Source organism: Leptonychotes weddellii, chromosome 3, assembly GCF_054177405.1.
Source record: "Leptonychotes weddellii isolate Sample4059 chromosome 3, ASM5417740v2, whole genome shotgun sequence".
NCBI lineage: Eukaryota > Metazoa > Chordata > Mammalia > Carnivora > Phocidae > Leptonychotes > Leptonychotes weddellii.
Genome location: NC_138371.1, coordinates 144,665,575 through 144,693,221, shown reverse-complemented (window position 1 = coordinate 144,693,221; position 27,647 = coordinate 144,665,575). Strand labels below are relative to the sequence as shown.

The 27,647-nt window shown below is 36.7% G+C and overlaps 1 protein-coding gene across 3 annotated transcripts; it reads right to left on the bottom strand.

Annotated features, from left to right (window-relative positions):
- Positions 1-554: 554 nt before the first annotated feature.
- On the bottom strand, positions 555-27,608 carry BORA (BORA aurora kinase A activator). Of its 3 annotated transcripts, XM_081815016.1 has the most exons (12): positions 27,471-27,608; positions 26,206-26,373; positions 24,192-24,298; positions 21,199-21,244; positions 18,195-18,276; positions 12,946-13,011; positions 11,804-11,860; positions 11,170-11,396; positions 10,494-10,626; positions 8,125-8,738; positions 1,922-2,038; positions 555-863 (listed from the first exon to the last, which is right to left on the bottom strand). In XM_081815016.1, exons 2-12 carry the CDS (start codon positions 26,356-26,358, stop codon positions 837-839), a joined length of 1,629 nt encoding a protein of 542 aa, XP_081671142.1. In that variant the 5' UTR covers positions 26,359-26,373; positions 27,471-27,608; the 3' UTR covers positions 555-836. The 3 variants fall into 3 exon arrangements, with proteins under 3 accessions (XP_081671142.1, XP_081671143.1, XP_081671144.1); XM_081815017.1 differs by lacking the exon at positions 12,946-13,011; XM_081815018.1 differs by lacking the exons at positions 21,199-21,244; positions 24,192-24,298; positions 26,206-26,373; positions 27,471-27,608 and adding an exon at positions 21,044-21,184.
- Between the last annotated feature and the right edge of the window lie 39 nt (positions 27,609-27,647).

Here is a 27,647-nt window from a genome sequence, read left to right as displayed (position 1 = left end):
AAAAGGCCTAAATTTAGCCCTACAGACACTCCGTCACCTGGCCCCCACTGTTTTTCTTAGTTCTCCCAGGTTCTTATTCCTCTCCCCAGCCAAATTTGAGCTGGAAAAGGGTGTCCCTACCCTAGGGGTGAAGATATATCCTGGGCATCCCATACTTACCCCACTAATAATATGTGATATTAAGATGCTGTTAGTACTACTTTTCTAGTATTTACATTTTTTAAAGTAGTAATTAGAACAGTTACCATCGGAACTAAGAATTTGTACTCAGAAATGAACGAATCAATGAAAAATTCTGGAAACCTGCTTAATCTCCTTCCTACCTCTTTAATGTTTTATATCTAAGATTTCTTTCACAAAGGTTATAAATGTAAATTCATCTGTATAGTCACGTTTTTATGTAAAATAAAATAGTACCCTCACAATTCCACATATTCTTAAAACTACTGCTAAATTCAGTGCTGTTGATAAGGTTTACTAACAGTTCACTGACCCTGTGGGACAGAGCAAAGTCCTTGTTCTCAAACCTGTTATTGTTAAACACATCAATCCACGTAAGTACAAAAATATTTATTAATAAAAAATACAGTTGTACTTCGATGAGTTGAAAGTTCTAGGAGCTTTTCTGTTGTTGCCATGTCACTAAATTAAGCCCTTGATTTTTCACATTAAGGGAGGAAAGAAAAAAAGCTAAGCATGTTAGTTGAAGCAACTTTTTCCCAATCACGATCACATTATTGATCCTGTGCATAAAAAATTATGTGAGGAGCCACTGGTCTTTGGTTCTGAGAGGTATTCTATGGACTGCTGCCTTGAGGAAGAGTTGCTGTTTTCATTCAACACCTCTGTGTTACTCGGTCTTCCTGTGGGGTAAAAAAAAAAGAAAATACCTTATTTGCTGCTTGAATAGGACTATTCAAGGGTGTAGCTACCATGTTTTAAAACCTGAATGCAGATTTCCTTATGAATTCTAAAGGGACAGTGAAGATAGGGTTTTCTATAAATCAATATTCTGCATCAAAAAGTCCTTTTCCTATACCGTAATGCTTGCTTACTTTTAAATGAACAACTATAATCCCACCTCAACAAAATGGAGGAAAGGGAAATTAAGGTGGCCTCCATATTATATCTTAATATTCACCTGGAAAGAGTTCTGTTCAGTTGTACACTTGCTGCTGTGTTTATGAACAAATTGGCATATAAAAATCAAAGATTCTCCTGATTACTGCCTAAAATTATGACCGGTTTTCCTCAAATATGCATATAGTTATAACCATCCTACCTAGAAGGTACAGTAAATGTCCTAGTCAAAAGTATACCTCTACAAATACTTAGTAGGTAAGGTATGTTATTCATAGTCTTGAAAGGCTTTTGGATTTTAAGAAAAGAGCCCTTACCTTTGAGAGTTCTTACTTTGATGTGTGGTCTCTCAGTTATATCATTTTCCTAATAATTAAAATTCTTTAACTTCAATTTTGAAACAATGTTAGAGGCAAAAAAACGGTCGTGGCACCCCTATTCCTATTCCCCTTTAGTTGTAAGGAAAGGAGTTCAGGTGCCTATTCCAAAGTAGGACTAGCTCTCCCTCTCCAGCCTCTTAACCTGTCCCATAGCCAAAGAGTTATTTAGGAAAATGAAGTGTTTTGATTTAAAAACCACCATCTGCTGTTAAATGAACTGAAAACAGGATGAGGCATAAACATAATTAACAAAATTTTAAGCAAAATGGGTGGAAAAAATACTGGAAAAAAAAATTTTTAAAGATCTTAAGTAATCTTTACACCCAAGGTGGGGCTCGAACGCACAACCCTGAGATCAAGTCACATGCTCTACCAACTGAGCCATCCAGGTGCCCCTGAAAAAAGTCATATTAAATAAATACTTAGACAACCATATCAAGCTTTCTCTGTTTTTTCCATACCTTTGTATTAAAAACTTGAGATTTATTCTCAAGTTCCAAGGTTTGTGCATCACTATCTGCTCCAACAGTATCCATAATATTGCTTCCACAATTCTGTGTGTTATAGCCACTATCCATCTGACAGGAAGGATGAAAAAAAAACACCAAGGATAACATTGCAAATGGATTCACTTATCCACAAAATTTGAGGAACTTTGATGTTTAAGTAAAATTAAAAATATTTATATAAAATATTTCTGAAATTATATATTCCTATAAAATATACAACTTATATATAAATATAAAGTAAGTGAGTCACTATATACTACTATTTTTTTTTTTAAAGATTTTATTTACTTACTTGACAGAGACACAGTGAGAGCGGGAACACAAGGCGGGGGAGTGGGAGAGGGAGAAGCAGGCTTCCCGCTGAGCAGGGAGCCCGATGCGGGGCTCGATCCCAGGACCCTGGGACCATAACCTGAGCCGAAGGCAGACGCTTAACGACTAAGCCACCCAGGCACTCCTATATACTACGGTTCACAAGTGAACAATACAATGTATTATTTAATATTGATCATACTGAATTAAATTTAAAATACAGAAATATAAGAGGTAGTTCTATATAGAACTGATTGTTCTTCAAAGTAGTCACTGTATTACACCATTCCTTTTGATAAAATACATCTTGTAGTTTCCTTTAGAATCTGAACAAGGCACTATGAACCTGCTTTCCTGTTACTGTGTGATCACACCCAGCAGATAAAAGTGAGGATTATATAGTCAACTTCTTCAATTCAAGCTTTACCAAGCTTGTCTCTGAATAGCTTGGTTTTATCTCTAAGTAGGATTTACCTAAAAGGCATGCTATCTTTAAGAGTATTCAAGATAATTCACATTTTTTAAAAGGTCAGTTACATTATACTCACACCCATTGTTGAAATACAAATTTTCATAATAATACCACATATATAATGGCTCTAGATGTTAGTTCAACTTTTCATTTTAATTAATTGTAGCATTCTCTAGGACGTACTGTTGCAAGCCCCAAGTGAAAAAAGGGATTCTGGCAAACTTCAGTTTTGGTACATAGAGGATAAATACTTATTGAGGTCCTAAAAAAGTGCCCGGGCCTGTCTGGCACTCTCCATCTTACCATCCTTACTTTGTCCTTACAGCAATCCTATAGACTTCACAGCTGAGGAAGCAGAGGTTCAGAAAGGTGGCCTTTCACAGGGTTGGACAGAATGAGGTGATGAAGAGCTGAGGCTCCCTCGCCCCTGTCCACAACACACACTACATCTACCTGCACAGTGCTGAGCACCAAATAACACCAAACCCCGTGAGGGACTCACCCTGCACTTAAATTCTTTCCTGCAAATTAGGGTCAGAGGAAGGAAAAGGCTGTACTTTTTGTCTCCATCACAAACATTAGAATAGCCTAGAAAGTGCATTCTACCATAATCTTCAGAAAAATGTTTCCAGTTTTCAGGGAAGAATGAGTATGTGTTCACTACTGGAGTCATGTTCTATTTGAACAAAACCCTTGTGACACGTAAAAGAAGAATCTTCCATTATGTTCCAGGGGGAAACACCTGGCTCTGTTACCATTCCACAGCTATTTGATCAAAAGCGAATTATCAGTTTGCTCCCAGAGAATCTGACAATTACTTTTCCTTTTATCACCAGTGCCAAACAACTGGTTTATACAACTCAATAGTAATGCATAACTGAATATATCAAGGGAAAAGTTAATACGTTAGGGAGTAAGACACAGGAAGAGAAGATTCTTCTCCTTAGGAAGAGAAGAATCAATGGGCGGCCCCATAAGATGGCGGCTGACCGCACTGGCCCTCATGTAGACCACTACTAATGGGGGTGCCTACCATGAACCAACCAGACAATATAGATCATCTCGTAATTCCCCACAGGCATCGAAATTGGCATCAGCAACATTTTAGAGCTGAGAAGGAAGAGGGCTATAAAAGATTAAAAAGTCATGCTTGGCTCGCTGTGAAGTGGACCTTGCCTTAAGATCCACAGCCTGTAAATGACAGAACTCTAATTCAAGTTTAGTTCTGAATGCAATGTAGATCTTCTTCTAGTTGGACTATGCTACCTATAAATGGTGTTTTTATTGCCAATCATCCTACACACTGTTACTGTATTTTTCTCCCACATAAATCAGATGTGATCTTTCAAAAACATTCCAGGTTCAGGTTCTCGACTGGCAAGCACTGTGGCTTCTAATGCATTCCCTGCAATCAGGCCTCAGCACTTTCGCCCTTCGCTCACCACCCTCATCTTCCTTGTCCTCTCTGCCTCTTGCTTGCTACCTGTCACAGAAGTCTTTGTCGCCCATTCCTAAGGGAGTATTTAGGCATTGTAAGTATACTCACATGAACTCAACTCACAATGATCAAACTATTATCCTACAGTCCTCTTATTATCCCCATTTTAAATAAGAGGGAACAAACTCAAAGAAGCTCTCACTTCCTGAAACTGATAAAACTAACTGAGCTAGGAAATAAACTGAAATCTGCCACTTTGCTTTCCCAAGCCCAAGCTCCTTAAAGCCATGTTAGCTCCCAGCTACAAATACATGTACCCACGTCCATCCCAGCCCCCCACCCTTGTCCCCCATGAAAGTGGAAGGGTTACTTGTGCTAATCCTCCTCCCAGAGCTCTAGATCTATCCCATCTCACACACCTCAGTTCCTTCATGTATAAAATGCATCACGATTTTACAGATTAGATTTATTGCATCTGCTGTAAAGCATCATGGAGATTAGATTCTAACTGTGAAATACTTGCCCTGGTCTCTGGTATGTGAAAAGGATACATAATTGATACCTATTATTAATAATTATCCTGCTCAATTTCTAATTTTCTTTGTTCTTTTTACTCTTCTCCCTCTCAACTTAAAATATGCTAGTTTCTCCCATCTAAAGTAAAAACAAAGTTAAAAAAGAAACTACAAAAAGATTTTGGACTTTAATGTTCTTCTCTAGCTATGATAACCCTCCCCTTCACAACAAAGGTTCTTCAAAGAGTTATCTACACATAATTTTTCATGACTTCACCTTCTTTACCCTCCTTCCATTCACTTTTCACCACCCCACCTTGAGGCTGTTCACTCACCAAATTACTTCCGTTATTAATTCAACAGCCACTTTTCAAGCCCTATATTCCCTGCTTTTACTTTAACAGCACTAACCACTCTTTCCTTAAGATGTTCCATGACACTATGCTTTCCTCATGTCCCTCTCTCTCCCCTCTGGCTGGTCCTTCTCAGTTTCCTTTGGGGGATCGCCTTTCTTTAGCAAACCCTTGACTTTTCCTCAGGGTTCCAAACACCGATTGGCTCACTGTTCTCACTTCATACAGTCCCTCTGGTTGAACTTACCTATACATTCATTGTTTTCATTCCACAAATATTTAACAAGCAGCTATTACACATAAGCTCTGGGATAAACAAAAATACCCAAGACTACTCGATAAATGGTCTGAATGGAAATAATGCAAAGTGTACATGGAATTATGAAACCATATGACAAGATCTGGCTTGGCTAGTGTGATCAGGGAGGGCTCCTTTGAGGATGTGATCATTAAGTTGTGAACTAAAAAACAAATAGGAGTTAAACAGGTCAAGTAGGAGAGAGAGGAATTCTAAGCAGAGTGTGGAAAGGCTCTTTTTAACAAGAAGGAAGATGGTTATTTAAAACTCTGGAAAGCTAATGTGACCGAAACAAAGAGAATGAAGGGAAACAAAATGAAGCTGATGAGTAAGGCAAAGGTCAGACCATTGGATGCCTTGCCAGCCATGCTACAGATTTTTAAATTAATACCAAAAGTAAAAACAAAGCCCCTCCACCCCCAAAACACCTTAGAAGTTAATGATACGCAAACAAAAATGAAATAAAAAATATAGTGGAAAGATTTTTAAAAATTGGAGAATTAAAAGGAAATTCCAGAAAGAAAAATGAAAGGGAGAGAGGAGAAATCCAAGATATTATTCAAAAAAAGATCCAAGAAGGGAAGGGCATGAGTTTACAGATCGTAAGGCTCTCCTGAGTGCCCGGTACTATGGACAAAAAGATACCCACGCCAAAGAATCACTGAAATTGCTGAACACTGTAGACGAAGAGAAGATCCTATACATGTCCAGGGGTGGGTAGAAAAAGATCATATACAAAAGATTAAGTATTAAAATGGTTTCGGATCTCTCACCAGCAATAATGAAGTAGAATCAATGAAACAATGCCTTCAAAGTCTGAAGAACAATTATTTCCAAACTCTCATGTGAGAGAATGAAGAATACATGATAAGACATGCAGTATCTAAAAATGTACTCCTCCTCACAAAGCTACCAGAAAATGTGTTCCAGTAAAGTGAGAGGTAAACCAGGAAAGACAAGAATGGAATGCAGAAAACAGGAAACAGAACATAGGAGAGGTGAAGGGAATTCCCAATCTGAAGGGATATTCTGGGATGACAGCTTGTACCACACATGGAAGCCAACCAGTCCACAATAAAGCAAGTCAAAAGGCCCTAAGGGGGGCGCCTGGGTGGCTCAGTCGTTAAGCGTCTGCCTTCGGCTCAGGTCATGATCCCAGGGTCCTGGGATTGAGCCCCGCATCGGGCTCCCTTCTCTGCGGGAAGCCTGCTTCTCCCTCTCCTACTCCCCCTGCTTGTGCTCTCTCTCTTGCTGTGTCTCTCTCTGTCAAATAAATAAATAAAATCTTTAAAAAAATAAAAAAATAAAAAAGGCCCTGGGAAAATATGGCTGTCTTCAAGTGGTTAGAAGCTGCCTTTGTGGTAGGAAAATAAGAATGTCTGAAGTTTTTAAACTATTAAATGCTCTGCCAAAGGTAAATATTATTATGATACGGCCCAAAGGGTCAAACTGAAGCTGACTGGTAGATATCACAGACAACCATATTTTAGTTCAATATAAGGAAGAGGCTTGTAATGATAAGAGAAGCCCGAAAATGGATTAGAATACCCCTGCAGACACTCAAGCATAGATTGGATGACAATTTAGTAGTGAAATAGGCTTCCAATGGGTAGTTGAGTTAGATGATTAAAGTGTATTTCAATGAAAGCATTTTGATTCTTCTATAAATGGTCTGAAAAAAAAAAAAGGCAGTGAGGAAAAAGGAGAGGAAAAGAAGTTAACAATACCGTGAAGGCTAAGTTTGATGTAAGTGCTTTTTCCCTTAGGAACCAAATTTAGAAGCTAACACATATAAAAGTGATTCTAGTGTATTTTTTCTGAACAAAGATCCCAGAAGTCAGAAGAGACGATACAGACATAAAAACATGAGCAGAGGATTATATTTAATTTTGGGTCATTTAGAAACCCTCTGTGAGTTTTAAATTTTAGCATTCCAAAACTGACAGCACTAAAACATTATAGGGTGGTGGGAGAATTAAATGAATGACTACATATAAAGTGGTTGAAAAAGCACCTGACACACTGAAACCCTGTGTACATGTTAGCTATTACCATGAGTCAGTACAAACTCGGATTCAAGAACGTGAACTCTAAAGCCATACTGCCAGGATTCAAATCTTGGCACCAGTACTTGCTACCAATGGAGGTAATTTACTTAACCTCTCTGACCCTCAGTTTCCTCATCTGTAAAATGGGGATAATAGTCCACCTATTTCACAATAACCCTGTGAAGATTCAATAAATTAACACATGTAAAGTGTTACTCAGAATAATACTCAGAATAATGCCTGGAAAAAGGTAAGAGCTACATAAGAGCTAGATGTTGTTACTATAAAATGGCAGGTAAGAATTGCCTTTCTGACTATTTTAAAGTTCTTTCAAAATTCTCAGCTCAAAGACTATGACAATTAATGAATGAGAGAGAGAGATGAATCCTGAGAAGTTGCCTGACCCTAGCACTCTATAAAAACAGAGCAGCTTGATTTCTTTTCTGCTCTCATCTTTCCCTACTCCAAATAAGTACCAGTGAATGTGAATATTAAATATGCAACATCAGTCCCAATTAAAAGAAACTAACCCTCTTAGTGTAACCATGGATTGATATTTTTAAAAAATATCATATATATATATATACACACACACACACACACACATATAAAGTTATATAATACTACAGTCCTCACAATTAACCTATTTTCTTAGTATAATCTCAGAAAAACAGAATAAGGGAGAAAGTAAAGGACTCTAGAATATTAAAATTTCTTACCTGAATGTTACTGTTTTCACAAGGAATGACACTGCTTTCTGCAAGAGGTGACATGCATATATGAGAGTTTTCAATACTGAAGGCAATCCCACTCACAAAATCAGTCATGGGCAAACTCCCATTATCAACCGGCTCCTTAATCCAAGTGTTCTCATCTCCTATTTCTGTAGGATCAACCATATCCACAGTGTTGTTCTCCTTCTCACTTTCAACATCCTGCAACAGTGCTAATTCTTTCTCAGAAGTACTGGACTGATTCTGTGTAATAGACATGGCAGTCACTACCAAACGTGTGCCACGTGCAGAAGTGTCACTGGTCACCTGCCGCAGGTGTACTCCACCCGTGTCCATGGCTGGTGACGAGGATTCTGTGGAAGGAAGATTCACCGGATCTTCTTCATCTTCCCCGTGAGCCTCGAGAGCGAAAGGTATCCGAATCAGGGAGGTCCGATACTGAGTACCGCTTGTACACATCTCGAGTCTCATAGGAGACCAATTCTTAATTGGTGAGCAGCCATCTATATAAGGACTTCTGATACATGGATTAGTAATTCCATTAGAATTTGTTGTTCCAGCCGAATTATCAGGAGAATGAAAAGTAAACTTCCTTTGTTCTAAAAGATTGGAAGGGAAAAATTCCATCATAAGAACATGCAAATGGAAAAGACATTACTAAGTGTTTTAATGCCAGAAAAATTGGATTTCTGGAACATTGTACTGTTTACTGAAGTGAAATTTTGGTGTTACAAACAATAGCACAAATGAATGTGTCTCAGTAAGCAGCATAAGACTCTTCAAAAAGAATTCCTCTGGCATTTCCTTTTAATTAAACAAAATAATTTACTCCCTGAGAATTATTTCCTCATAAACATATTGCTCCTATAGTAATAGTGTTCATATATGAAGAAGATACTGGACAAATCAGCCGAGAGCTGCAAGTTAATAGTTATACCCGGTAAATGAAGCAGGTAAAAACCTTGCAAAATACTATAAGCAATGTTAAAAAGCAAGCAAAAAATTGTAAAATAATATTTGCAATAACAAAGAGCTTAACAATGGTAATCAAAATGATAAAGGTGCTTTAAAATATAATACTTTTTATAACTTCACTGGCTTAACAAAAAACAGAAGTTTAAAAAAATGGGCAAGAGCCCATAAACAATCCTCCCAATGGCAAGTAAACATATGAAGTGGTCAGCCACATAAATAATAAAAAATATGGAAGTTGAAGCAATAAGAAAGCATTTGTTTAACGAAAACAGTGAAGTACGAACTAAGAATCCCTCCCCCAAAATAAAGGGCCAATAAATATCCGGAAAGAGTTCAACACCATCATTTTGTAACTTTGATACAAAAATTAAAGCAGTAAGAGACATCTTTGTAATATAACAAATTAAGAAACACCACAAAGAATGGTAATACCAGTGCTTCTATATGGCAGAAACTGACTTTCTTATGTACTACTGATGAAAATTTCAATTGGTACAACCTTTTATAAAGAAAATTTGACAAAATTCATCAAGATCCTTAAAAACATTCACCCCCTTTGACCAAATAATTCCACTTCTGAGAATTTAACCTAAAATATGTACTATATACAAAAATAATTATTTTGATAAAATAAATTAGAAACTATCTAAATGTTCATCAATGGTTGAAAACAAATGATACATCTCAAAATCATTGTTTCATACAATAATAAATGATTTGAATGACCGATGAAAATATTCATAATACAATACTTTGTGAAAAAAGCAGACCACAGAACTACGGTGTGTGTGTGTCTATCTCCAAACAAAAGTACATACATATTTATGCAAAAGTACATATACATACATAAACACTAACAAAAGTAGTTTTCAGGTTTCCGATTTTATTTATTATGCATAGCTTTTTATTGTAATTTTTTCAAAGGAGTTAAAATTTTATTTCAGAGAAACTAACATACTGCAAAGAGAAATATGTAAATTTCCACACACTAAATTTACCTTAAAAGTCTTACTCAAACAAACGTATCTTTACAAAATACGAATATCTGATTACAAAGTCTGAACCTACAGGTCAGAAGGCACACAGAAACCAACTTAACTCTAAAACCGCCATCTTTCTTTGATTCCCTTTACAAGAATGCTTGATATAAATACTGCTAATCAGATGACCGGTGTTTAATACTAGCGTAGAACTTTGTCAAGAATCCAGGTTTTGAAGGTAAACTGTTCCTTTTGTTTTAAAAAGCCAGTTTTCAAATTTTAGAAGATTAGTGGGTCATTTAGAGCTCTACAGTTAGAACAAGCTAAAAAAGAAACTCTTTAATAACAAATGTTGGTAAATATAGGAATTGAAATTAGGTACTTTCTTATGAGACATACCCGAGAGTGGAGTCTTTCCTATCTGAAATGCAATTGGTGAGAAAGTGGGTGAAGAAAGAGGTGAAGGGCTGGTTCTACTTCCCAAGCTGTATTTTTTTGCACTGCCCTGAATAGGGCTGGAAGAAAACTGCCCCTGTGATAAAAATAAATAAAATTATACGGTTCTCCTTCTCAATTTGTTATACCATATGCTATTTATTTTCATCTTCAAAACACGTTTACCAAGTAGGTCATATAAACTTTGGTCATTCACCAAAAGGCAAGAACAATTAAGAAGACTGTTGGAAAAATTTTGAAATAGAGTATGTTAGTCAAAATAAAATATAAATGCAGTGTTTAAACACACCAATCTATCTCAGATGCAGCTGTTTATGAACAACTTTAAATTAAATTACTCCATTAATGTCAATCCAGCTGTGGTAAACTGAAAACCTTACACAGCTCAGAAAACAACTTATGCTGAAAGTCCTTGAGACTCATGATTAATCTGGCCATCCTGTATACCTCTAAATACAAAAATGGAGTCTAACCAAAACATTCCTGACTAATGACAAAATGTGAACTGGTCTAACCCCTCATGAAATATAAAACCCCAAAGCAACCATTCCTTGCGGACAAAATGAGCCTCGAGATCCATCTCTAGCAAACTACAGTACACTTTTCATACGCTTCTTACCGAACTTGGTGTCTGCACAGGGCTCCTACACCGTACAGGAGATAAATCTATCGAATAAAAAACCTCAACTGAGGCTTGAGCACCACTGCGAGGACTTCTAGGAGAAGCTGGAGGTAAGGAGTCAGAAATACTTCCATTGCCATCTAAAAACAGCTTTCTTCTGAGGGATGAAGAACTGAGGTTTCCAGGAGATTGATCTGAAAATTCATCAGCTCTAAAATAATCACCTATATTTAATATTAACAGAATAAAAGGCAAAGCTAGTCATTCTGAAGAGCAATTATGCTTCAGTTACATGATAAAAAAAAAAGCATGTACTATATATTAGGATTTTTTTCAAAAAGAGGGCAAAGTTTAATTGCATATGTGACGTTTGAAATCTGAAATTATTCTTTTTTGAGTACTTATTAGCATAGGTAAAACCAATAAGATGTGCCAATGAATAGTTTATGTCTAAAGCAAAATTCATTATGACAAAAATGCTCATCAGGCCAAGTTATAGAAAAAGAAATTTTAGGACCGTTTTCCCACTTCTTTAGAAAGAGACAATGCCACCTATTTCCATTTACAAAAAGCCATCAAAACAAAACCTTCTATCTAAGTTATTAAAGGTTTAAACAAATACGATACTTACCTAATACATTTTCTAAATTAAAATCCACAGGAAGAGATAGCAATGTCTGACAAGCAGCTGGAAGCAAGCAGATAAATAAATACAAACGTGGATAAATCAATGCAAGCACATTACATGCAATTTAGCATGTGCTTCCCAATCAACCATCTCCCCATGATGTTCCAGCCAAATTGAATTATTTCATTTATGCATTCTATTAAAAGCATGCCACCCTTCTATAAGCAGTTTCCTACACCTTCCAGCTCTGATATAAACCTGTTAATGGTAAGAGTTAACTTCTGGTTGTACTGCTGGCACTGGAATCAGAAAAGAAGCCCGCCTCTACAGCCGACCCCTGAACAACATGGATTTAAACTGCATGGACCTGTTTTTCAATAACTATGGTACAGTACTATAAATGTAGTTTCTCTTCCTGAGGATTTTCTTAACGTATTCTTCTAACTTACTGTAAGAATACACTACATAGTACATGTAACAAACAAAATACACGTTAATTGACTATGTTATTAGTAAGGCTTCCAGTCAACAGTAGGTTATTAGCAGTTATATTCTGCAGAAGTAAAAAGTTATATATGGATTTTCGAGTGCATAGGGGGCTGGTATCCTTAGCCCCCATGTTGTTCAAGGGTCAACTCTATTTGGGGATAGATTTCCTAATTATTCACAAATTTTCAGAAAAATGCTTTCCAAAACCAGAAATTGACTCATATGCTTCAAACAACAACAACAACACACACACACACACACACACACACTACTGCTATTTCTAAAACATGGAGGGACATATCTATTCTAATTGTTTTTAAAAATTAGCTCTCCATGGGGCGCCTGGGTGGCTCAGTCGTTAAGCGTCTGCCTTCGGCTCAGGTCATGATCCCAGGGTCCTGGGATCGAGCCCCACATCGTGCTCCCTGCTCTGCGGGAAGCTTGCTTCTCCCCCTCCCACTCGCCCTGCTTGTGTTCCCTCTCTCACTGTGTCTCTGTCAAATAAATTAAAAAAAAAAAAAAATTAGCTCTCCTATAGCTCATTCATAATTAAACAATTTCGACTCCAGAGTAAAGTGTTATCACAAAAACTGAATTTAAAATCAAATGTAGCTTAATGTGGAACATTCTTCATTTCAGAGTATATTCATACTCACCATTGCTTTTCTCAGAATGGATGGTCAGTTTTCTTCCAATTGGAGATTCACTAGTTATATTAATACCTATAAAACATTTTAAGTGTCAAATCTTATATTTTATTTTATTTTATTTTTTTCTTATATTTTATTTTTTTATTTTAATTTTAAAGATTTTATTTATTTATTTGACAGAGACACAGCGAGAGAGGGAACACAAGCAGGGGAAGTGGGAGAGGGAGAAGCAGGCTTTACGCGTAGCAGGAAGCCCGATGCGGGGCTCGATCCCAGGACCCTGGGATCATGACCTGAGCCGAAGGCAGACGCTTAACCGACTGAGCCACCCAGGCACCCCTGAAATCTTACATTTTATATTCTCCATTTACTTTAAGGGTGACCTTTTCCAGAGTAAAAAAATAAACAAAGTGAAAACTTTCATTCTATAACACTTTTAAAATAAATATCTGCATATAAATAATTTGGCATGTTTCTGTTAGTGTTTTAATTTTGAAGGAGCACAGAGATAAAACTTGAAGGATTACCACAGCAAATAAAGAGGCACCGAGTAATAGTTTTTAAAGAAAGTATGGTTACTCTGTATTATGTCAATCTTAAAAGACTGAGGATGCATGTTAGTCAACCTCAAAGTCCTCAAACAGATCCTCTGTTGCTTAATGCTTTTGCAAAATGGGTGATATAAATTGTCTGAATTAAAATGCCAGATTATTTCAACAGAACCTAAAATTTGATAAAACTATGTTCAGTTTCTTTTCATAACAGGAACCAAAAGTAGGGCTGCAAATATTTTTTTAATTGAAAATTAATGACTACTAAGTTTTGTAACTTGAAAATCATGAGATTAAAAAAATGCACAGTGAGGGGGAGACGAACCATGAGAGACTATGGACTCTGAAAAACAAACCGAGGGTTCTAAAGGGGAGGGGGTGGGGGGATGGGTTAGCCTGGTATTAAGGAGGGCACGTTCTGCATGGAGCACTGGGTGTTATACGCAAACAATGAATCATGGTACACTACATCAAAAACTAATGATGTAATGTATGGTGATTAACATAACATAATAAAAAGAGAAAGAAAAAAACACACACAATGACAAAAATGACTAATATAAACAAAAGGAAGGAAAAGGCAAGGAGACAACAAACAAACAAAAAGGTCAGAAAGCTTAAAGAACATTACAGAATAAAGACTAGTAACCTAATAAACTTAAATAAATGGGTGAATGAGTAAGTGGGTGGATGGGTAAATAAAGTTGCCTAGTAAATATTGTCAGAATGAGTAAAAAAATAAAAAAGAAAATTCTACATTTGAATGCTTTCTTTGCTGTAAGCAGTGTGACCTTCTATAAAGCAAATGTAATCAAGGTACTCTGCTGCAGAAAACCCTGTAACGTCCTTGGTCTTCAGGCTAGAGTCCATACACCTTAGCATCGTAGAAAGCCCTTCAAAACCTTGTCTGTCTCTAGCACAGTTGCCCTCCAACTAAACACTATTTATTTGAGCACCTAAAAAAAACCAGGTTCTCTCTCACATTTAGGTATTTCTCATACTATTCTGACTTTTCTCCCTCATTTGCGGAGTCTGGCTAATTAGGTCTCAGCTTAAATTATCTTCTACCAGCATGCCTTCCCTGACCTCCTTAGATCAGAAAGACACCAAATGCAGCATTATTATGCTTTTCAACTCTATTGCAAGTGTTTCCTTGGTTCCTTCCCCCTAGAAGGACTTCTTAAATAAGCTTAAAACACAATCAAAGGAGAAAAAAAAAATTGATGGATTTGATTACATCAAAATTAGAATTTCTATGCAACCAAAGACATCAAGAACAAAAACAGCATACATATGACAGAATGGGAGATGGTATATGAAATGTTTAGAACCAATATAACTTTGTTAAACAAGGTGTCTTAGAAATTACCAAGAAAAAAAACCCAGTAACTCCAATAAAAATATAGCCAATAAATTATAAACAGGTATTTTACAAGAAAGGAAATTTCAAAGACCATTAGTATATAAAGAAATGAAAATTTTAACAATCATTTAGAATGTCAAACAACCCATTAGGAATGGCAAACATTTTTTATCAGATAAAGGGCTAGTATCCAAAATCTATAAAGAACTTATCAAACTCAACATCCAAAAGCAATAAATCCAGTCAAGAAATGGGCAGAAGACATGACCAGACATCTCTTCAAAGAGGACATACAAATGGCCAACAGACACATGAAAAAATGCTTAACATCACTCATCATCAGGGAAATCCAAATCAAAACCACAACGAGATACCACCTCACACCAGTCAAAGTGGCTAAAATTAACAAGTCAGGAAACGACAGATGTTGGTGGGGATGTGGAGAAAGGGGAACCCTCCTACACTGTTGGTGGGAATGCAAGCTGCTGCAGCCACCCTGGAAAACAGGATGGAGGTTCTTCAAAGAGTTGAAAATAGAGCTACCCTACAATCCAGCAATGGTACTACTGGTATTTATCCCAAAGATACAAATGTAGTGATCCCAAGGGGTATGTGCACCCCAATGTTTATAGCAGCAGTGTCCACAATAGCCAAACTATGGAAAGAGTCCAGATGTCCATCAACAGATGAATGGATAAAGAACATGTGGTGTATATATATATACAATGGAATATTATTCAGCCATCGAAAAAATGAAATCTTGCCATTTGCAACGACATGGACGGAACCAGAGGGTATTATGCTAAGTGAAGTAAGTCAATCAGAGAAAGACAATTATCATGCATTATCACTCATATGTGGAATTTAAGAAACAAAACAGAGGAGCATAGAGGAAGGCAGGGAAAAATAAAACAAGACAAAATTACAAAATTGAGAAGACAAACCAAAAGGGACTCTTAATCAGAAGAAACAAACTGGGGCACCTGGGTGGCTCAGTTGGTTAAGCGGCTGCCTTCGGCTCGGGTCATGATCCTGGGGTCCTGGGATCGAGCCCCGCATTGGGCTCCCTGCTCCGCAGGAAGCCTGCTTCTCCCTCTCCCTCTGCCTGCCTCTCTGCCTATTTGTACTCTTTCTCTCTATCTCTCTGTCAAATAGATAAATAAAATCTTTAAAAAAAAAAAAAAGAAGAAACAAACTGAGGGTCACTGGAGGGGAAGTGGGTGGGGGGATGAGGTAACTGGGTGTTGGGCATTAAAGAGGGCATGTGATGTAATGAGCACTGGGTGTTATATACAACAGATGAATCACTCAACTCTCCCTTTTTTAAGATTTTATTTATTTATTTGACAGAAAGAGAGATAGCGAGAGCAAAAACACCAGCAGGGGGAGTGGGAGAGGGAGAAGCACGCTTCCCGGTGAGCAGGGAGCCCGATGAGGGACTCGATCCCAGGACCCTGGGATCATGACCTGAGGCGAAGGTAGATGCTTAACGACTAAGCCACCCAGGCGCCCCTGAACTCTACCTCTGATACTGACAATACACTATACGTTAATTATTTGAATGTAAATAAAATTAAATTAAAAAAAAAAAGGAAAGGCAAACATTTGAAAGCTGGATAATGCCAAGTGCTGGCAGGGATGTGGGGACATAGGAATCCTAGGCACTGTTGGTGGTCATGTAGACTGTGCATTCATTCTGGAGAAGGGGGCCACTGCATAGTCAAAACAGGTAAACACATAGTCTATACGCTAGGAATTCTCAGCCTATGTGTATATTCCAAATAAATTCTCACTCAAGTCCATAAATAAAAACACACGAGGATATTCATTGAAGCACCTTGCTGCACAAGTATTAAAAATAGTAAAAGTTAACAGTATAAGCCAATGTGAATAAACAAAACCATTTCTGCCTGTGCCCACCTGTAAAAAGACCATACAAGAAGGTTGATTCACCTTGTCAAAAATCAACATGAAGAGTTGGGGGAAAAAACTAGTGTCTATGAAAATGTCACCCTGGACAGAAATTTTAAGAGCTGGGAGAGACAACTATGTAGTTCACCTCCTTTATTTTATAAATAAAAAGCTGAGGTCTAAAGAGACTGAATAATTTGATCAAGATCACCCCTGTAGGTTTATAGTAGCAGGAGGTCTCCAGCTCAGGTCTCCACCCACTACTGCATGCTACCTTCCGTTTGTCATGGCTGAGAATACAGACTCCAACTGAAAACGTCTAGTTGTGACTCCAGGTTCTACCACTTTTATCCTCTTTGTAATCCTGAACAAGTGCTCTAAGCTTTCTAAAACTAGCTTTTCTCATCAAATGAGGCCAATAATAGTACCTCCCTCAGGTGAGCTGTTGTAAGGAATTACTGAAAGCACTTAGCACTGTCTGGCACATGGAGAGTGCTCAATCCATTTTACCTATTATTCTGTTTTTGATAAAGGACGGAACAGTCCTTCTTATACTGAGAGCATAATTAATGAATGCTATATAGAAGAGTAGGCAATTTCACTGAAATGAGCCTATATATACAAGGGATACTCGAACATGGCTCACAACTCAAAGGACAGTGAGAGCAAATAAAAGATAACCATTTCCTGAAGGCAGAAAAATAAAAGATTACTGGTTTGTCCTTCAGTTTCCTTATTAATAATATGTTGCATATAATCAGCTATATAATACTGCCCTAGAGGTCAAGTGTCCATACTTCCTCTACCTTTATAAGAAATCAGCAAATTAGCAAAAGGAAAGCAATTTAAGAATTTCATTTTAAATATTAACCTTGAAAATTAGGCAGAAAACACCAACTCAGTTCTTGATTCAATACCAACTATTTCTGCATCAATGGATCCTCTATAACCATCATAACTGATACTCACAACAGTCATGAAGAAGTTAAATTCAGAACAAATGGCCAAAAATTAGAATTCAGTACATTTTAGTCACATTTTCAATTGTAAACTCTAAACAGCTTTTTTGTCGTTGACACACGTTACATCAGTTTTATGTGCACAACATAGTGATTTGACAACTCTGTACAACTCTGTATGTTATGCTCTGTTCACAAGTGTAGCTACCGTCTGTCACCGCACAGCGCTACTACAACATCACTGACTATATTCTCTATGCTGTGCCTTTTATTCTCATGACTTGTTCATTCCTTACCTGGAAACCTGACCCTTAAAAGATTAAATCGTCTGGTATCCAGAAATCTAACGTGTATCAAGCTCCTTACCAAAGCAGATAAGCTGACACTTCACTATATATTGCTTTATATTCACTGAGTTTTACGATTCTATGATTTAATAATTTTCATTCATATGATTTTTAGTACACTTACATTTACTGGAATGATACTGTGAAAGCTGTTTCCCTTCATGATCAGTCCAAGGAGAGGGTACAATGACATCTTTTGTGAAAAACTAGAAAAATTAAAGTCATACAATTAGGTATAATTCCCCAATACAAACAAGTACCCATGTTATTTTCAAATAATCATCAAACATGTTACATAGACTTTATAGTTAGTTACATTTAAAAATCTTAATACTTAAAAGCACAAATGACCAAAGGTAAAATAAAAAGAAATGTAAAGTATATATAAAGAGAAATGTTAATATTTCAACCACTAAAATTTAAAACTTGCAAATTAATCTAAGGGCATTAATCATAGAAATACTTTTAATTCCTCCCAATTTTTTTGGGGGGGGAGGGTGCAGATGACAAAAGGGAGGATGAAGAGGGAAGAAATAAATGGAAATAGATGTATACAAGGAAGCTCGTATGATTGCTGTGCTGGCCCAGGCTTATCCTGGCTCTCAAGACCTAATTATTAAATTTTCTGGAATTTTGTGCATCAGTTGTTAAAGCCAATGTTAAAAACTTGTCAACTTACAAATAAATATATAAAACAAAAAGGTAACAAAAGCCCCAACGCAGGACTCGCTAATTATTGGACGCTCCCCAGAATCGGTGCTCCTGAGATTCATCATGTCTTCTGCATCACCATGGTGGCACTCCCACACACACTGCTCTCCCGCTGCCCTTCTTTTACCATTCGGTAACGTCACAGCAGTAACTTGAAACTGGCCACGGCTGGAGTATTTACATTAGAGAAAGCAGCAGTCACTAAAAATCATCCTCCTCCCACAGCCAGAGGGCCAGCTGTTAAACATTTATAGTACACCACTGGCCAGTACACTCAAATGGAGATAAGAGCATTTGGATACAGGTCTTTCCTTTTTTCATCCCAGATATAAAATAAAGTCTAATACAGGATTTTTCCCTTCCCACTCTCTGTTTTGGGACGAATTCAAAACATTTAGTTTTCTTTCTTTCTTTTTTTTTTTAAGATTTTTCTTTTCTTAAGTAATCTCTACATCCAATGTGGGGCTCAAACTCAAAATTCCGAGTCTTACGTTGTAAGGACTGAAGCAGCCAGGCACCCCCAAAACATTTTTATATTCTGCTATACATATGGTAAAGAACAATTTCCTCGACATGAGGAAAGATGTAAAAAAAAAAAGAGGGGGAGGGGGCAGAAATTACGGTAAGTACAATTTCCAGAAATATAAAGGACCCACCAACTAACGAAGCAATGTATTTAGTTCAATCAAAATGAAAAACATATAAATCCAAATTAACAAGATGAAATTTTTAAAGTGATAATACAAATTAAGAAGCTGAACAATAACCAGTATTGCAGACATGAGAAAACATCAAGTGTCATAACGTGGCCAGGAGTAAAAACTGCTATCACCTTTTGGGAGGGCGGCATGGCAAACTTTACCTAAACTGAAAACACAAAGCCTCTGACTTAGCAAGTATGTTGCAATTACACAAAGATACATGTACAAGTGTGTTCACTGAAGCATTATTTGTGATAGAAAAACACCAAACACAACCTAAATATCTATCAGTAGGGGCTGAGTTAGGTTATGACACATTCATAAAAAGAATACTATGCTGTTACTAAAAATCAGTATGCACTAATAATAAAAAATCTAAGAAACATTATTAAGCAAGATGCAAAACGAGAATGGTGATCCTATTTGTTAAAGGTCATTTGCTGTTATATACATAAAATTAATCTGAAAGTATAAATATCACATACTTATTTTTAGGAAGATGGGAAACAAGAAGCTCTTCATTTTCATTTTATAATTTTTCTTTGAAGTCCAAATTTTGTTTTGTTTTGACTATCTGCATGTATTTATTCTTTCAAAAATTTATACATTTGAAAATATTTGTTTCTGATATATTAACTTGTTTCTGATACGCTGACCCTAATTTTCACTCCGACCTCATCTTCTTAAATTTTCTGCTGAATTTCCCTTTAAAATTGAGGATTCTAAAGGGAAAGCATATTTTCTAAAATGTTGGGAAAGGGGAACCAGTCTGAGAATATTCAACTGTGGTGGAATCAAGTGATTGGATCAGAATGAGAATTCTGAAGTTACTACATAAAGAAGTATAATGTCTGGGAGGAGTAAAGCACATGCAACGGTTTTTGAAGAAATATGCTATATCTGAAACACAAGGAGACAATAACAACACTAGAAAAATAAGTGTAGGAGGGGCCAGAGCATCACTTAATCTCTACACACAGCATAGCTGAAGTCTTCTGGGGTGCAGAAGAGCCAAATATAGCTAAGGAATAGAGGTGGGTAGAGGGGGCTAGCAAGGGAAAAAGGAAAAAGAGATGTTGCCATGACATAAAGACTCTCTGGGAAATAACTAGATAGATAACCCCGGCTTGCACTCTAAGAGGAGATCATCAAACAAAGCAGCAAAAAGTGAAAAACTTAGTTTATTATTTTTATTTTAAAAAACCCCTACATTTATAATATACTTTTTTTTATGTTTTAGTAAGGTATTTTATTTCAAAAATTCAAAGCATTAACAATAAACGATAAAACCATTGCCAATGCCAATCTAGATTTTCAAGGTCTGAAAATATTCAACTTTCTCTACATAAACTCCAAGCTGAAACAGAAGTTTGTACTCATCGGTATGCTGACGGCACAAGGAAGACAAACCGGCTAGGCCCTGAGAATGAAAAGATAAATGAAGTACAATATTGGCCAAGAAAAGAAGGTAGTCTAGGGGAGAGAAGCACTAAACCAGTCACTACAGTATCGTAAGAGCACTATGACAGGCCCTGGCATAGGTGAGCAATGCTGGTCTTACGGGAGCACAGAGGGGCCCAGACACAGCTGGGGACAGGCCAGGCTGGTGGCGATCTGCGACAGGAAAGGATGTGAAGGAAGTCATCCTAAACAGGGTGACGTGCATGCAGAATTGATGCTTAACTGGCTTTATGATCAGTAACAGTTTTAAGTTACCTCTTCAATGGCTTTTTGTCTTTTGTCTTCCACATCTTTATCTATTCTATACAGAGATAAAGAAGAAACATAACCATGCCATTACTTCAGCTGATTGAACATTTAAAATAATAAGCTTTCAAAGAAATAATTTCCTTCTGTTGAAAACTGGCAAATGTTAGGCTTATTTTAAGAGAAAAACTGATGTCTTATCACATTCAGTAAATGACAGCATTTAGGTATTTGGCATTGTGCTGGTAGGCTTACCTCCCTCTTTTCCATTCAGTTTGAATGGAATAGTATTTTCTGTTCAAGGGCTTACATTGATATAATTTTTAAATTACTATTAACAACATAAAGCAATTTGAATAAACATTGTCCTTTAACCACCATAAATTAAGAAGTATTTCATTCCACAGAAATCTAAAAATTGTCCAGATTCTCTTTCTTCTGTTATAGCAAGCTTATGATAGCTATAATTTTAGAATCAACTCTTACTCTGAAATAGAAGAAAAGAAACTATCATCCTTACAGTTCTGAACAAAGAAGCAAAAATATTAATTATGAAATAAAATAATGACAATATAGAATTCTGTCCAAATGATTTTTTTTTCACTTTGATACAATATGCAATTACAGCAAAACAAATTTATCAGCTACAAGATTTAACACAAAATGTCGGGTCTCGAGCACAAGGCATAGACTTGCCAAGGACTAAGCAGTTAGCCTTGGAGGACCACTTTAATCTGTCCCAAGGAAGATTATTTACTTTCTGTTAATAAATTGGTAAAACACTTCTTTTTATAACAATTTAAATGATTGTCTCTCAAAATTTTTCACGTATATTATTTGTGGCTTTAACAAACCTTATATAAAAATGTACGTTTCACAAATTAAAATCAAGTGAATTTTTCAAGTAAGGGAATGATGAGAAAATAGACTACAATGATAATCCACATATCTCAGCTTCAACAACAGCCATTCTGGGGACAAATAACTCAGTTCTCTTTATCTTCTCATGCACATAAGCCAGGTCAAAATGACAGTGCATAATAATAACAGCAATATAGTATTTAGTAAGCTCTGATTTAATATCACCTCATTCAGAAACATTTTCTGCTTCATCAGAGGGACTTTAAGAACCTGAAATATTCAGGCAATTGCTAGAAGCAGTGAAAATCAGTTTAGGCAAATATTGTAGAACCTAATCATGGAAGGTTCTCAGAAGTCATACAGGACAGAGTATCCTGACAAAGAACACCAGCATGATGCAAATAGGTTACAGGAATATCCTGAATGGATCCTGAGTAGGGGAGGGCCTTTTCAGGACTGTTCACCTTCCATATGCACAGATTCATTTATTTACACCCATCTGCCTTACAATTATCATTTTTTATGTGGAGCAGTATGAAAGGGTGGGAAGCACTGAAATTGGGCCCTTGGATTAGATAGGAAGAGACACTGGAAGCCACTGTTTGTTTCTAAGAATGAGTCAGCATATTTTGTTGAGAATGTATTCATTATCCTTTGTAGAAGCCGTAATCATTTACTGAATTATATCAGTAAATTAAATTAAAATTAGGGTTTTCCCACTCTTTTCCCCTCTTTTGTATTATAAATCTACCTACTGAAATACACCAAGATTCTTTTCATAAACCTACCTAGAGGACATATCATTTATTAATAAGTATGGAAATGTGCCACAACTTTGGTTAATTGTACTGTTGGCTCTGCATATCATAAATAATAGTCTATGCTTCTTCAGTATTCCTGAAGGTGCTCAATAAATATCTCTTAACTGAAGATAACAGTTGTCTATGGTTGAATATACCAAGAGGCAAATAATAAAACACAGAGTTTGTGTGAAACAAAAAAATCAGTCTAATTTGTCACTCATTTGCTTTTAGATATTCTTTTCACCTTCTCTTCAAAGGTATTATTTATATTTCAGTTAAAATCCTCTTATGCTCTAACCCCATTCTATTCCCTTCCTAACACCTCTGGATGGACATTAATTGTCAGTGAATGGTCATCAAGTTACTAAGCCAAGAGAGGAAGGGGTTAAAAATCCAGACAAATATTTGTAAAAGCATCTCAACATGTGTACATTTTTGTGTGACTGAATTCTAAAGTTAAAGGGAAAACAATTATCCATTATTTTGGACTGACAACACATGTATCTTGGGACTGAAAACTAAAAGCTGATTACACCAGTAGTCAATTGTCTCAAATACTTAAAACATCAGACTATAAAACTGACATCAACAATAAGCCCCCAAACTATTACCAAACACCGTTATTTATAATTACAGATTACAGTACTATGTAATCAAAAGCTAGGTCTGTTCCACCTAAGAAGTGCATGTTCTCACTACATTGGACATCATCAAGCAGCCCACCAGTCTGAGGCACGCTAGTGCTCGAAACCTGCATAACACAGCAAAAAGTTAAGGCTGCTCTGATTACTAGATTTACTTCAGTACAATGTAATTTAGATCCCCTAAGGGTCTTGTATCAAAACTGGATAATGTCTAGAAAAGCTCTCTCTGTTGCTTATGGATACCCTTCCATTCAATGTGTTTTGGGATGTTAGGCTTCCCCAAACATAAACAGCAATGAAAGAGCATTTTGCTTTACCCAACACCACCAAAAAATAAAACAATATAAAAATTCAATGGGAGAAGCCACAATCATGTAGAAAGGTACAAATTTCAAAATGTTCTTCTCTCTACCAAGTGCTGGAAAGCACAGCTGTCCCATAAGAAGCAGAGGGAAGTATCTCTAAAAAAAAAAAAAAAAAAGATTCCTACTTTAGGTTTACAACTGTTAGCAAGGGAATCTTCTTTCTGGATATAGTTCTTTGAACTCACTCTTCACTTAGCTACAATAAATCTGTTTCAGAATTTTTTCTCCCTGATATCTTTACCTATAAATATATTCAACCTTTGGAGTTTCCTATCTCTCTTCACTTAAGAACATGTTATTATACTTAAATACAAAAAAGGAAAACTTACCGAGAATGACTTAAGTATAAAGCTTGACGATGAATGTCTTCTGGGTCTATTTCTACAGGATTTATTACAGCTAGTTGATCAATAGACCATCTAAATTTCCCTGGAGTCTTAACAAAAGAAAGTGAACCTATGAGTAAAAGCAAACTAAAATAGTTCATCAAAATTCTAACCAATGTCAGCTTCAAAATAATGTGAATGGTTATAATGCAAAAGTATTTCAAAGCTTGTATTTTAAAATTTGGCTTTACCACTAAATTAAATGGCAAATGGTAATCAAATCACACTAAGTCAACTGACTGGACTACATTTTAAAATATCCAAATCTTGGGCGCCTGGGTGGCTCAGTTGGTTGGGCGACTGCCTTCAGCTCGGGTCATGATCCTGGAGTCCCGGGATCGAGTCCTGCATCGGGCTCCCTGCTCGGCGGGGAGTCTGCTTCTCCCTCTGATCCTTCCCCCTCTCATGTGCTTTCTCTCTCTCTCAAATAAATAAATAAAATCTTTAAAATAAAATAAAATAAAATATCCAAATCTTCCATCTGGGTGATTTTTAAAATTGCATTAATAATGGAAAAAAAATCACAGTAGAGTAATAAAGGTATAGAAATTCCACAATTAATACTCATCAGTGATGCAACATACCCATGTAAAGGTAAAAATCTCTTACTAGATTTATCAAAGGTCTTTACTTTCACTAAGAATGAACTGAAATGAAATGAAGTCCTAACTACAAAAGTGCCTGCAAAAGCTCATAAAATAGTTGATCCTTAAAATAATTATGAATGGTAATCACTGCTGCTTTTCTGCATTCAACTATCCAACTGAACCAAAAATTTACCCAAATCCTAATCTATAATTCCGAATGCATTTTTGACAAAACCAGGCTTAAAAATCCAACATCCCACACATTCTGGTTTTGAGGATTAAGTTGCAGCTAATCTATTATTTATTCTAGATTAACAGAGAACTAAAATTTAATACAGTTCAATCAAAAATCATGAGGTCATATTTACAACTCAATATAAACTGCATTAACTGTAAAATTTTACTTGCTCGTAGTTTTAGCGGATATGAAATACAGCATAAATTGCAACGCACTTTGCAGTTTTTCTAGGTAATTTACTAGGTTAAAAGATCATACTTCAAAAGAACTCCAGTGTAGCAAATAAAAGTAAAAATAAGCTAAAGCGATAAAGTCTTCCCTAATCTCCAAAAGAGCACTTTCCTTTCCATATCACCCTTAATCACCTTAGCCACTAATACCACATATATTGTTTTGAAGTTGCTAGGTTAGTTATGAGTTTTCCTTTAGAGTAGATGTTGGCTTCTTTTTATACAATCTGCAAACTAAAAATGGTTGGAAAATTTTTAAAAATTATTATTTTATGACATGTGAAAATTACATGAAATTCAAATGTCCATGAAGAAAGTTTTATTGAAACACAGCCATGTTTCATTGTTTACATATTGCCTATGGCTGCTTTTGTGATACAAGGCAGAGGTGACTAGTTGTAACAGCAACAAGATGACCTGCAAAGCCTGAAATATTTACTGTCTGGCCCTTGACAGAAAAAGTTTGCTGACTCCTGCATTAGAATGCAAGCTCCTTGAGAGTTTGTGTCTAATGACCCTGACTTCTTCTCTATGCCTAGTACTTTATCTAACACAGCAGCATTCAAATAGATTTGCTGAATAAATGAGAATAATTAGATGATACAGTGTCTCCTCAAATACAGTATTAGTAAATATGTCATCAATCATAGTATCTAGCTACACCCAGTTGCAGGAAGCCAACACATTATCCACTGAAAGAAAAAAAAGAGAAATTTTAACTAAACAAAACAAAACAAAACAAAACTACCTAACTTATTTTTAGCCCAATCACTACACTATAGTGAACATTACAACTAAAAAAGCACATTCCAGACATATTTGCTCCAGGATAAATTTCTCCCTTCTAAAAAAAGATGTTTACGTTTAAAATAATTTGTATATACTAGTCAAGAATAACTTACTGGTAATTTTGTTGATTTAAAAACAGAAGGACTGGAGAGAGTTTGTTCATGGAGATTAGAATAATCACCAGGGCTTTCGAAAGGATTCAAAACCGGGATCCTTCCTGGAGTTTCCGGTGGTATTTGCATTCTTGATTCTTTGACATCTCCCATAGCACAGAGAGAAAACTAAAAAGAAGTAAGTATGAAAAATGAAACCACAAAGTTCCACATTCATTTTGACAACTAAAATGTATTCAACAAACATATTTTGCAAAAAGAACTCAAAATCTAATGCTCTTGGGTCTTTTTTTTTTTTTTACAGTTTACAAAGAGGCATCACATATATTTTCTTTTTTCTTTTTTTTTAAAGATTTTATTTATTTATTTGACAGAAAGAGAGACAGAGAGAGAGGGAACACAAGCAGGGGGAGTGGGAGAGGGAGAAGCAGGCTTCCCGCCGAGCGAGGAGCCCGATGCGGGGCTCGATCCCAGAACCCTGGGAAGCTGAAGGCAGACGCTTAACGACTGAGCCACCCAGGCGCCCCTCACATATATTTTCTAAAGTGATTCTCCAAATAACCTTTAAAGCTAGAGAGATACAGTATCAGTGATAATCATTTGCAGAAGATTTAGGCTCAGAGAAGTAGCACATAAGTAGCAGTCAATCACATATGAATGAGGCAACTAAATGTTATAGCAGACACAAAACTCTTTTCAACTAAAAAAACCTATAGTTATTTATTCGTTATTTCAAGTCTCTAAAGACTTTGAACATCCTTCGGATATCCCAGCAATTGCCTATTAAACTACAGTTGCTAAACTACAATTATTTGTAGCAAGCAAATACGTGACAACGAAGCTTGTGTACGGGTGTCTTTCTTCCACTTTAGCCCCCCTCAAAGAAGTATGACTGATTAGGACTAGGAAATTAACCGCCTCCTTTGGTTGCCTCTCCTCAAATATCCTCCTTTTCGCTAAGAAGCCCAGGGTAGAAGGCCAAACTGCATTACTTTCAGTCAAAGGGGGATACGACTAGGGAGAAAGAATCTACTTCTTGGAAGGCTGAAGCAGCTGGCTTCCTTGGGTGAAGTGCAGAGGTGGACACTCCGGCCAGTGTCACTCCCAACCCTACACGATCACTGCTTGGCCCCCCCTCCCCCGGCACCTAGTCCCTCGCTGCTCCCATTCACCCCGGGGACAGTGGGCAGGTGGGTCGGGAGAAAGGAAAAGTGAGCTCTCCAATTCAAGACAAGAGGAAAGGCCAGGGACTACAAAGAACGTACCTAGTGGTGTGTATAAAAAGGAAGCCCCCCCAATAGGCGACTCCAGGGCGCTCCCGAGGGGCCAGGTCAGCTCCCACGACAGGCATAGACTCTTTAACTCCCCGCTTCCGCGCTGTCTTAGTCCAACCAGGGCACGGGCCCTGTGGGGAACTGGCCAATCGCGTCGTACCGCTGTCC

What these genes read in the sequence shown, in the direction of transcription:
- BORA (XM_081815016.1), bottom strand. Translation starts at nt 26,358, where the DNA reads ATGGGAGATGTCAAAGAATCAAGAATGCAAATACCACCGGAAACTCCA. An exon ending in TTATACTTAAGTCATTCTCG is followed by an intron (nt 21,245 to 24,191) that starts GTAAGTTTTCCT and finishes ATCTCTGTATAG; the next exon opens with AATAGATAAAGATGTGGAAG. An exon ending in CTCAAGTTTTTAATACAAAG is followed by an intron (nt 864 to 1,921) that starts GTATGGAAAAAA and finishes TTTACCCCACAG; the next exon opens with GAAGACCGAGTAACACAGAG.